The sequence below is a fragment of the Neodiprion fabricii genome, chromosome 3, assembly GCF_021155785.1.
Source record: "Neodiprion fabricii isolate iyNeoFabr1 chromosome 3, iyNeoFabr1.1, whole genome shotgun sequence".
In the NCBI taxonomy this organism is placed as follows: Eukaryota; Metazoa; Arthropoda; class Insecta; order Hymenoptera; family Diprionidae; genus Neodiprion; species Neodiprion fabricii.
The window spans coordinates 29,610,515-29,623,024 of NC_060241.1; the positions used below are offsets into that span (position 1 = coordinate 29,610,515).

The 12,510-nt window shown below is 45.0% G+C and overlaps 2 protein-coding genes across 12 annotated transcripts in view; one reads left to right on the plus strand and one right to left on the minus strand.

Annotated features, from left to right (window-relative positions):
- LOC124177330 (autophagy-related protein 16-1) overlaps nt 1-12,510 on the minus strand; it is a 237,098-nt gene that overhangs the window by 90,347 nt on the left and 134,241 nt on the right. The gene's annotated exons all lie outside the window — the stretch shown is intronic.
- The window catches only part of LOC124177329, a 93,376-nt gene that overhangs the window by 63,591 nt on the left and 17,275 nt on the right, over nt 1-12,510 (plus strand). For all 3 annotated transcript variants that reach the window (XM_046559616.1, XM_046559618.1, XM_046559617.1), the window contains exon 3: nt 319-520. In XM_046559616.1, coding sequence (XP_046415572.1) covers nt 319-520 — 202 coding nt within the window. The remainder of the gene's footprint in view (nt 1-318; nt 521-12,510) is intronic.

The window sequence follows — 12,510 nt, forward strand, 5'->3', positions numbered from 1 at the left end:
ATTTCACGACGGTATATCTTACATCCACTTTCATCCGAAAAAAGTGATTGCTGAAAAACAGTGTGATTACAGAGTGAGAAGGAGAAGTGTCGTCGGTAGAAAGAACTTTACGAGTGATAAAAAAATACTGAGAGAGTTTAATAACGGATTTGCTGAATTATGTGTGCACCTAATTTTTTTTTTATACATGGCAGAACGGTTCTTTGTATTCCGTCTATACATTCTTAACTTTTTTAGGGTGTGAAGCACTACCTGCGATTATAAACTTGTTGGTATTCGCGCAGCTGAATAATGAATTGTTCTTTTTTCTCGAAACAGGTGCGCTGTCGCAATCACAGTTTCCGGTCTTTACAATCTACGCCCAGAAGAGCTGCTTGAGCGTGAAACCGTGCGAAAGAGCATGGTGCATCGACAGGGTGCAAGGTCATCGTCTCCAGGGTCATACGAAGCGCAACGTGGCCGCATCATCGAGACAGCATTGCCTGGAGTTGTGCCTCGGAGAGAGAGAATTCCTTTGTCGGTAAGTGGGCGTTTCACGGAATTACGTAAATTGTTTTAATTTGTGGATCATTGATCGTTACGCGTTAAACAAACCGAGTCCGTTTCTTCGAGGAATAGAAAGGTGCCTCTAGATTTGCGTAGGAAGCTGCGTCGGCGTAAAAACATGAACGGACGATTAGCATTTATTCTTAAATACTGCGTTTCAACTTTCTTTCAACGTTCGTTTTTGTTTTTCACAATGAGATTATTAATAGAACGAATAAAAAGCACGGGGAGTGATGAAAAGGGTTTTGAAATTAATCTCAGTTTTGATCCGGAGCAGAGTTTCGCGGGGCGAGAAATATTCCGCACGGTCTCGGATTTTGCAAATTTCCGACGGTAAAAGTGAAAAATTACGCGACGTTCTGACAGGAACGGCGATCAAGGGTGCATAAGCTGCGAAATAAATTAGACCTTCCAAATCTAATGAATTGGTAATTTATGAACCGCGAGCGGCGTGTCCTACGGGGTCGGTTGGTTGTCCCGGAATCTTCATTTGTCAACGCTCCCGAGAGTTCAGAATTTCCCCCTTTTTTTTCACACTTCCCGTGACTACATGTAGCCGCTCCATTGTGTGCACGCTTGATAATAAACGAGAAAAAAATGAAACTTTGCGAGAGCACCCCGGTTTTTTTTTTTCTCTTCCTTTTTTCTCCCGTCTTTCTTCCGCAGCTACTCTTCTGTTTCTTTTCTTTTTTTTTTTTTATTTCTTCTTCATTCTTGTTACGCTGTGAATCGGCCAAAAGAAAAATAGCTTTGTATAATGACTAAAGTTGCGAAGAGTTCGTGCATAGATATTCACCTCCCGATCAAAGTACAAATTTTATGTGCCGCGTTACAGGCCATTGGCGAAAGCTAAAATCCCTCCGGGGTACTATAGGTCAAAATCGCGCACGTCAAATTGCTGCGGCAAATCTCTGGGGAGTCAGACGCGTTAGTACTGTTGCACACTGACGTTCGATGCAGGAAATACGTTACAGCGGGAGCTTTATCTACTGTCCAGTCCCACATTGCCGACCGCATACTTTGTCCCCCCATTTCACTGTTTTCCATATTCACATAACGCGTATGGATTATGCGTCACGGGTGTCACGCTTAAGTATCGAGATTTGCAGAATTTTTAATACCACCGGGATAAGTGACCCGGAATTACGACTCGAGGAGCGCTGAGCGAGGAGAGAAAAAAATAATATGGATCTCAATGTCGCAATTCGTATCTCGAGTTGAGTTGTAGAGGTATATTACCAGTTTCAACAAAAGTTTAAAAATTCTGAAACCACTAGTTTTGGCGATTTGCGCTGTTTTCCGCGTTCAGCGCATGCAACATTACAAAGCGTGTCTGCTAGATGCGCCCCGAGCTCCGAGGTGCGTGCGCGGAGATTAGACGGAATTAGAAGTAAAGCGAGCTGGCCCAGGAAGCGGGAAAGTGGCGTAGTGTAGACGGAAGTTGTATGCAACGAGGAAACACACGCGACTCGAGAGTTTAGTCGTAGCTGGGGCGGAAGATGGAGGTGCAGGAAGGCTGTGTTGACTTCGCGTGTCGCCCGTGGAGCCCGGAGCGGTAGAAACCGGAAGTGGGCCCGGGAAACTGTCGCCCCCGGGGGTTTCGCGTCGAGATGATACCGAAAGGTCGTGGAAAGGTCATTGCGGTAACGAAAGCTGGAACGGGGGAGGGGGGCATAGAGGAGTGAGATAATCAAGTGGCTTCTCGATTACGTAACAATGCCGCCCGCGAATTGTGCGTGCGAATGCGAAGCTGGTGCTACGGAGGATCGCGAGGAACGTAGCCACCGAGGATAGCCAGCTGGTTCAGGAACTCGGAGCGTGCAGTTCGCATTAACATTCTATGGGAACGGGATCTTCTTCGCCTGCGATTCACCACCGGCGGGTGCCCTTCTCTTCCTCTTCTCTTATCCTCCTACTCGCGTCGTCGCTCTAACCAGAGTTTCTCCAACGTTCGCTGTTTACGCTCTTCGGACGACCAAAGCCGCTTCCTTTACTTCCTGGACTATTTCTTCTTCTTTTTCTTCTTCTTCTTCTTCTTCTTCTTCTTCTTCTTCTTCTTCTTCTTCTGCTTCTTCTCCTCCTTCTCCCCATCCTCTGCACGGTGTGGGACAGCTTGCGGTTTTTCACCCGGTACCCGCCTCGTTTCGTGGACTACGCCTTTGGCGTTCGCCTTCCCGTTTCACCTCCCGTATGTACACAGACTCAGCGATAAGAGTTTCCCTCGCGCCGCCTCCCCGTCTAACGCGAGTAAGGAGGCTGCACGTTGTTGTTACATGTGATATCCTCTTCGACTCCGCGTAGGTCGGTATACCTTTATGGCGCTAAATTAGTGTAGTAGACTATTATGCCATTTTCTAGCCTCGTACGAGTCGCCGAAAGGGTTTACGAGCATGCTGCGGATTTTTATTACGCTCAGACCCGGGACGAGGAGCACCGGATAGGTACTTACTTACCTTCTATACACGGTTACTTTATTGCGCTCGCAAAACACGCGCTGCAACAGCTCCAGCGCCACCAACCGGCACAACTAGAAGCCAGTTCTCGGCTAAGATTTATCTATCTCACTTTTCTATATCCTGTTAAGGGATTCGCCGCGGTACAATATCCGGTATCAAACCTCATATCACGCTCGATTATTAGACTTTAAATGAATCCCTTTCTCTCCCCCTCTCTCACTCTCTATCTTAAACCAGTCACGGATTGACTGTACGTATCGGCTTCTACACGTTTTGTAATTATGGAAACAGTTAGCTCCGATCATCGTGAATTGAGTCATACAAGAGCGGCAATAAATATTAATACAGTTAGTCTGGAACGTGCACCTCCGCAACGGAGCAAAGTTATAACGCGGGATCGAATCTGGTGGGCAGGTATTCAATTTCAACAGTAACCGACTGATTCTTAAATTTTTCAAACAGACGTGAACCGACAGCGAGAAGATAAGTCTCATGACAAAGCCGCTCGGACGTAAAACCCTATCCAAATTTTATATACGGCGAGAATCGAATGCAGATACTGCTATAGATTCTGCATGACTTATCATTGTGGAAGAAAAAAGAAAATTATTTCTACGTTATTGATTTAAATAATTCCTCTAGTCTCATTTTTTATAACTTTTTGTCTCACCTTGAATATTTTCAAACTCTCAACATACTTGCAATTTTCCTGATACCTAATCACGTTCATACGCAAGATATTTGCGATTTTCGAAAGCTGCAGGCTATTTTTATTTCGGAATCATACGGCGAAAAAAAAAAATTTTTCAATGGTGAAAAAATTTGAGAACGTTTCAAGGTGAACAACGAAGCAGGGTTGTAAAATTCTTAATGAAAATATAACATATCAACTATTAAATTTAATTTCTTAATGAAAATTTTGTCCATTAAAAAAATTAATTCAGTGGTTAATGATAATACAAGCAATTAAAAAAATTAATTTAAAGGTTTATGCAAATTCTTCCCGTTAAAAAATTTAATACATTATTTACAACTTTGCAACGGAATTGCTTCAACTTGTAGTTGAAACGTGTAAAAGGACGCTAAAACTTTTCTGAATTTAATACTCGAAAATTTTCTAAGCCACGGCGAATTTTCTCTCTTTGTTGTTGCTGCCGGTGCACAAAAAGTATCAAGTTTGACGAAGCAGGCGGAAAAAGTGTCTTACCGTCACAGCCAATTGGAATGTGAGACGTGACGGCGACGCATTCAGTAATTTTTCGTTCTCTTTGACGAGGGAATATGTAACATAATACGTGGAGAATGAAAGTTTTAATCCCGGTTAGAATATCTACAGCCCCAAACGTACACCCCGAACATGCACATATCACTCAGCGTAATAAATTTGTTGCGTCGGATAGTTACGCCGCTTACAGTTATGCTTCAGTCAATTACAATAATGTAATATAATCATAGCAAGGTCCCGCGGCGCGAAGCAATATAATGAGCTCTCTAATGAGAGGGTATGAAACGGGGGATGGGCATGCATAGCCCAGGCGTACCGAGATCGTGTCGAGTCGATACACATGGACGAGGGCACGTAACTCACACACGTGGGTGCGGTGTAAGGACCGATCTCGGAGGGACGGCGAGCCGCGGTAATGGCGGTGCTGGCGGGTCGGCCGCGTGTGCGGATAAGAACGGCGCCGAAGTGAAGATTATCTCTGTGTCACGCGACCGAAGCCGGCAAGCCTACGAGTGTCGGCTGTGTAGAGGCGAACGGATGCGTAAGGATTGATCCTGCGGCGTACGAAACCTCCTGCGTGCTCGGCCGGAAGACCGGAGGGGTTGTATACTTCTAATCATCCTCCGACGATTACTTTGCTAATTTCTTACTAGTTCCTAATTACACGCCACTTATCGTCGGATGTTTCTATATGAATGACGGGTCGAGTCATTCCCTACGAATTAACCGATTAGTGTAATATACGTGTATCCTATTTTGTTGTTTACTTCGTGGTTCACTCTGTTATTACTCGGTTCGAGAAGAGCATGACAATTCTCACGCTCGATCGACATCCCGGAGGGTTTCAATTGTTGAACATTTCGTAATCAGTCGACGGTCGACGTGCACGCGCGATATTGAAATTATTCTTCCCGAAAGAATGCTTACGTCTGCTGCGACGTTTCAAATTTCGTTGGAAAATTGACTCTGTCGAGAATCGCTAATTACGGAGTAAAGATTTTTCGCAAAAGTAGGTATACCGTTTAATACTCAAGTCGTTTCCATTTCAAGCAGTGTCTCAATATTGGAAACTGTCGGTAAAAATTTTAATAAATATATTCATACTTGTCGCGGGATAAAAATCCGTGAGGCAATTTTCATCATCTTTCCGATGAACCGCGGCTCGAATGTTGGATTGAAAACATAACTTGTATGCATGAAGGGAGGAAAGAAAAGGAAATTTGTTCTTTTTGATTCAAATTTATCACCATCGTGTATTTATGTATTCATAAGTTGTTATTCTTGTGAGATTTTGATTTTTCTTATCCTTTCAAACAATAACGACTTGGCTGAAGAATATGTATTATGTATACAGTGGCATAAGAGGTAGGTAGGTGATATCTTGGAAGCGGATATCTACGGTCTTTGCGAATTTTCCAGCTGAAATATTAGCTTGTAATTCCTGGAGTCGGTATTAAATTCTGAGATGGCTCGATAAACAAATTTTCCACCTAAAATTTCGCTGCAAAGCAAACATACGAGAGATGGGAAACTCAGCTCAATATTAATATCTAACTTTGTGCTACCGCACACTTCGCTGACAGTATAAAATTTCAGTACCGCAAGTGGCGTGATTTTCAACGGTTATAAAATATGAAATCATTTTTGATTATGATACCGCTGCAATTATATTTCGACTAAACTGTATCATGAAATCACATCCTTCGTGCCAGGATTGGTTTAAAGGTAAGAATTGCATAAGTTACGTACCACGATAATAGCCAGTCAAAAAAGTGAATTTTCATTCAGGGTTTGTTTGATCCAACTGAATTGATAATCTGACACAAAAAATCATCTTGTACAGATTCTCTCACGGAAGAAAAATACGCTGTTTGAATTTATTTCTGAACTGCAGAGCAATTTCCGTATCATCGTTTCTTTTTCCTTCTTTGCATACGTTTAAGAGATGAAAAACGTTGGGTTTCGCCTCTGGGCAGAAGGCACGAATTCAGCAACGATCGCTTCGAGATAATAATTTACCCTCGTTTCGAATCAGCGTTGATGCCAAAGACGGTACACGCACCTGATCTGGCTATTCCGTTGAAAACTTTTCGAACTGAGTAATTCGTTCTGGGTCGTAATACTTGTTTACCACCTTCAGGTACACGTGTATAGTTTATTTGACGAAACGGCACTGGCGCGAACAGTTTTATGTTCTCTACACAGGCTCGAATCTGAGATCAAAGATTGCAGAGATAGTTTAAATCTCTGACATGTGTATTAGGACGAAAACAGGCGTTAACGTTACTTGGACAAGTGTAAAAAGTTTTCGAATCCATTTTTCGATGTTAAATAAAATTTCGCGATCTTGGAAAAATCACGTGTGATTTTGTAAAGTCAGTTTCGCGAATCGTAACATTACAAATTGAATTCGTTGCAAGGCGATATTTGAAGAAAAGTTGAGACACTCGTCCAAAAGAGGTCGGTCCTACGTTCCGATTTCCAGATATTTAATTAAATTCCCTGACTCATCCCGGTTTCAAAGTTTGTAGTAACTCCGGGTACGGTAATTGCTAATCGCGAACCATTCGCAACGGTAATATCGATTTACGCGACTGCAAAATACGAGTGTTGGCTGTATGCTGCGATAGGTTGAACCCGCACCGATTCACATGCACGGCTATTGCCGCAAGGAACAAAATGTCACGTTATTCTATCACCTGGCGTAATAAAATGGCGAAGCAAGCGTGGTATACGTAGACCGTAGTCTGGGTAGGAAGGAAAGCAGAGATCAGCAGGTCGTGAGTTATAACAGGGAGAACGCGGACTCATCCCGCCGCCCCTTCTGGGCCAGCGGCGTTCGGGTTCATCCTGCTCTTCCGAATCGCTGGTTCATTAAGCGTTTAGACGTCGGCTACACGGTACGGGCAGATATTCAGGTGAACGTACGACGGGTCGAAGGGGGTAGAAACGCGCCTCCGTGGTCGAAAGTTCCCCGCAGAAAGGGAGGGGTTAATAGGTGGGGCAAATGGGACGCGGGACGGGGGGGAAGGGCAGGGTAGCTCGGAGAATGGATAGGGTGTTCGCGTGGGCGGCTCGCCGCGAAAAGGTTTTAGCGCCGCCGAGCACAAAGTAATCAATCACCCGGGAGTTGTTTAATCCTCGGCAATAACTTATGCACCGTTGTATCGTCGCGGGACCGGGCACGTTGACTTTCCGACCTGTCTTCTAACTTCGTCGATAATCTTCGACTGCGCCATCGGCGACCTCCCGGCACAAACGACATCTCACGTGCCTTTGTACGTCGAAGCTGACAGGAGCGATGAAAAATTTGGCAAACATCCTATTTTTCCCTTCGTGCCAAGATCTTTGCTTCGATGCTACGGTTCACGCGGTATAAAATTGCCGGATAAGTTAACGAGCCACTTACATTTTGTTGAGAACGTTCTTCATCGCCAGTTGCGTTCAATTTCAGTCGCCGATGGAACTTCACTCGTTATAACGTGAAAACTGCAAATTCAATTCACTTTCGATTTTAATTTCAAATTATCGTACAACGATCGTAAATTACACCTTGGCACAACCGAAGTTGGAGCGATACTGACTGATTTGAAACAAAATATTACCATCTGACGTCGTAAATATTTACCGGTGCGCTCTGCGTTAAGGTTGAGTGTTTACATTCTTCGAGGGACTTATTCGCAGGCTATGTTTACCGCATGTGTATAGACTAGAGTTTAAGAGATACTTATGAATAAGAATAGGTTAAGAGATACTTAATTGTAGACGAAAACTGACCGACGATCCGCTCGGTTATAAGACATTGGTTTCTACGTCGATCTCACGATTGCCATAATTGACAAAATTCGCTCGGTGTCGAAGAGTTTTCCATTTTATTCGTCAAACTTGACGAACCGAATAATCGTCCGTTTTCCCACAATCGTATATCACCGAAATTATTTCCGGAGTCAGAAGGATGATCATCCGTTATACGACTCAACGGGCTATCCTCGTTTATACAGACGTAGAGTATAAAACGGTTTTTGCCGATACTTTGACAGTTTTTTCCCTCCGTCCCCGGTGGAACCGCAGCCCTGCTGAACGGTGCAGAAATATCATCGATTTCGAGGATTAATTCTCTCGCGACAGAGATTCCGTAAGAATAGGTTACAGGGATGGGGCAGGCGTATACTTTTTCCTCGGTATATGAAAAGCAATTGACTCGGATCGGCAGGCCTGGGCAGAGCGCTAGGCGTGTCCTCCTCCGGGTCTCGCTGATCGTTTGAGGGGAACTAACTCGTCGCTCGTAAGACATAAATATTCACTTTCGTCGAAGGCGTTGCCCCGGCCAGCAATCAATTTCGTAGGGCGACAGTAGAGCGCCGGCAAACGAAATTTGTAGCGAACCGTGCGGGAGGGTCGCCGTACGTGACATTGGTAAAGAGGGAAAATATAAAAAGAACAATCGGAGGCAGGGAGGGAAAGGGAAAGGGCGGCACTCGGAGAGCGATAAAAAGACAGCGACGGAGGAAGAAGAGAGAAAGAGGGAGAGGAGCCGAGAAGTATAGAGACAGGCATCGGTCGATCGAACCGATTTATCACCGCCGAGATGCAATCGGGTTTACTCTCCTTCGCTGCTGGCGCTCGACTGTCGATAATGCCGAACGGATCACGATCCGATTCCAGGTATATCCGCAGCGTACAACCACCCCGCGCCATCTTCTTCTATATATCGCGCACCAGATGCATACCTAATAAAGTAGCCGCATCCGGCCTTGCGGATGAACAAGCGCATCACTGCGCAGCGCAGGGACGATTCTTGCCGAAGAAGAGTCCGCGGATCCGAAAGAAGAGTGCCGCAGCATCCGGCTTCAACCGTAGAGAGAGTCTGCGGAACGAGAAAAAACTCGCTCGGACTTCTCAAAAACCGCTCCATACAAACTGAGTAATCGAGTGAATTTTCAATTTGAGCGTAAGGTAGAACGAGCGGATTCCGTGGTTAGCACAGCGCCACAATTAAGACTGCGCAAGACAGCGATATTATATACATATTTGCCGCTTTCTGTAAATTCATACAATGGACAGTTTTTGCACTCGCACCGCTTCAGACTCTTGAGATAAATTATTCGCTGTATAGAGACGGGGTTGTGCACACCTTGTACCGAGGCCTTTGCCATCGGACGAGCGTAGCTCGGTAGTGCGTGAGAGGTGACGATGGCATTGTTATCTATCATCATTACCGCGTATCGAGACACAGTGTCCGCCGAAGCGAACACGGTTCTGGTTTAAGCCATACGCGTATCCGTAACCGTGGGTAATTCGTCATTAGGTACGTAAGTTAGAAAATGATAACCGAGTTTGTTGATGTTGAAAATCGAAAGCCTCGTCGTTCGTTCCAGATGTTGGTAGAAGCGTTTAATCCCTGATACATTATTAAATGTACAAACGGAAGCATTGTACCTTGTGACCTGAAAGCCACGGTACTGTACGGTACACGGTACGAAAGGGCATATCTTCGCGGAATTGGTCCGATCTTGGGAAATTATCTTATGGTACCTGAAGTCTAATTGAATATGTTTGATAAGCGTAACCGAAAGCTTCCAACCGAAAAACGATTGTCTTATGATACGACTCCAGGCGTTTTTTGGCAACCTTTGGAACTCGGTGGTTGATATTCTACGAGATATGATAATTTACATACCAGTGAATTCGATCTGCCAAATATTCAAAACGATACACTTGAACGGTCCTTATATTATGTTTTAGTTAGCAATTTTTCCAAGGCATTGTGTACGAAGGTTTGACAAATCCTTGGAAAAATCCTCCCACCGTGTTACAAACATCCTGATTACGCGCGGCTTTGCAAGTCCGAATGATACCGAGGCTGATATGATCACCTCAAGCCCGAAACGGTGTAGGCATGACATGACTGATTTATTGCGAATACCGGGTAGAGAGCGGCGGCAGGTGGAGGCGCAAAGGAAGCTGCTGCCGAGGGATTCGAATAGTATAGACGGAGGTGTGTAACAATCCGACGAATGCCGAGGTGCACGAGCTGCTGCCGGGTTCGACGCTCGGCCGGTCTTCTGGGATATCTCTGCAACGTAGGTACAGCGAAGAGAAGCTGGGAGGATGAGGCGATCTCCGTTTGATGTAAAAATGGCAAAACAACTGCGGTTTTGCTGGGCGGAGGAGTATTGCGGCGCCGGCACCGCGCATTATGATATCAACAACAGCTAACGCCGGCCGCAAGCTCACTTGGCACAGGGTGGCTGCGCTAGTCGCCCATTGCTGAGCTCCAAACGAGTTGGAAAACTCCGCCCTGGGTCACGGTGGCTCGGTTCTCACCCGAGTGCGAAGCCTTTTCGAGCTTTTAGGATATACCCTGGGGGGGAATTTCACTTCCACGTCTTGATTCCCGCCGTCGAGATGACCGCGGTATAAGTTACGCAGAGGACCAGAAATTATATGGATCAAGGCAAGGGTGGGTGGGTGTCGACCGCGGATCCATATCGGCGATGCCAGTGACGTAACACACCCGAGGATATTAATTCCCGACACCTCGCCACTTGAGTGCTCGTTATACCCGGTAGAAAATGGAAACACCTGGGGCGACACGACCCGTGCACCAGTCGTGTGTCACACTGGTTAAGACCCCCGGGCTAATTTCGTCTGATCGATAAAGCAAACAAATTTCTGACACTAGGACGGGACGCGTGTCTTACGGTGTTTGCCCCACGCCATTTCCCGTATTTATTTCATACCGCTAAACGATGATTTACCATCGGTCTGCAGTCGAGGGATGTATGAAACGGCGCGTCAAAGCATTAAGCCTGGACCTATACAACGCGGGAAGAACTCCTAGATGTCGAAAATTTCATGAAATATCTCTACAAGCGAAGTAGACCTGTGATGATTTGGCGGGGGATTTTTACCGTTTGTGACTTGCGGATTGTGCCGATTACACTTTGGTATTTGGATTTTTCACGATTATTGTCTCAGTGTGTGCGGCTGACGTAAAAAATTAGCTTTAGATATTGTTCAACATTTTGCTCTTCATGTTCGTTACGTCTCAAGTGACGAGAAAACTGTATTGAAAAATAAGGTATTTGTGAACTTGGGGAAAACAGTTTGCGTCACTGTAAGTCTAAGAATCTCGAATAGAAATATCGACGCACTACTCGAGTCAGAAAAACAAAGATATAAAAAATTACTGATTTTGAATTTTATTTAGACTAAATGATGGGGAAATACGAACATATGAGAATAAAAATCACATTCAGGACTGTACCAAAACTCGTTTCACCGTATACACGGTACACTCGCAATCACACGCGCGAAGGTTAGCAAACGTTTGAGAGAGATCAAGCTTTCGGAACGCTCGAAGTTGCGTGAAAGCACCTACGGCTGGTCCAATCTTGTACATAAGTACCGTAATAAAAGTGGGTAATGATAGCTGGGAGTCGCTACAATGATATCATCTGGGCCAAGAGACCGAGGGCAAAATTCTTCTTGTCCGAGATATTGCGAACCGCGAGAACGCTTTAGGTACGCGGCGGTATTGTACAGTAAGCTCTCACGTGCAAGAAAAGCCAGCGAATGATCGGCTGGAGTACCGTGAAATAGTACCTCGTAGACAATAGATTGGTATCGGTTAATGGATCGATCCAAGCGGTGTTTTTATCGGTCTTTGTTATAGTCCGTCCTCCTCTTCCAATTCTGTTTAAATTAATTCGATATATTTTTCTTATTCAAAGGTTTTTTTTTTTTTCCTATTTCATTTTCTTTCTCTTCACCTCCAGACTATTCGGACATTAGACGATTCGCGAGACCTCTTCAGAGAATTGAACAGATCGTGTTATTCGCAGGAGGATTTTGCGGCGGTAGACATAACAAATGAATAGGTCGGCCAATCGCCGGGGAACGGAGCTTCACCCCTACGGCCGCGAATAATTTTGCAACCTGTGTGGGTGGATGTGTACAGCATGTATAGCAGACTTCAAAGAATGTAATGAACGGACTTAACGCTGCTTGAATTTTTTAGAACTTGTAAAAAGGTTGCATTAACAATTGACCAGTACGCTGTTCGCCGGAAATTATACGTGCGCACACGTATAGGTGGTTCCGACGAGATGGCGTTTCGAATTCTTCGCCGTATATAAACGGCTCTTGAACGGCGCGATCTCCTCTGGGAATTTTGCCAGTAGAAGGAAGAGGGGTGCACTTAGGAACGCAACGCCTGTGTATCATACGTGTATCGATAAATTTGTACCAGACGTAAAATCTCCGGAGAGTACTGGGATG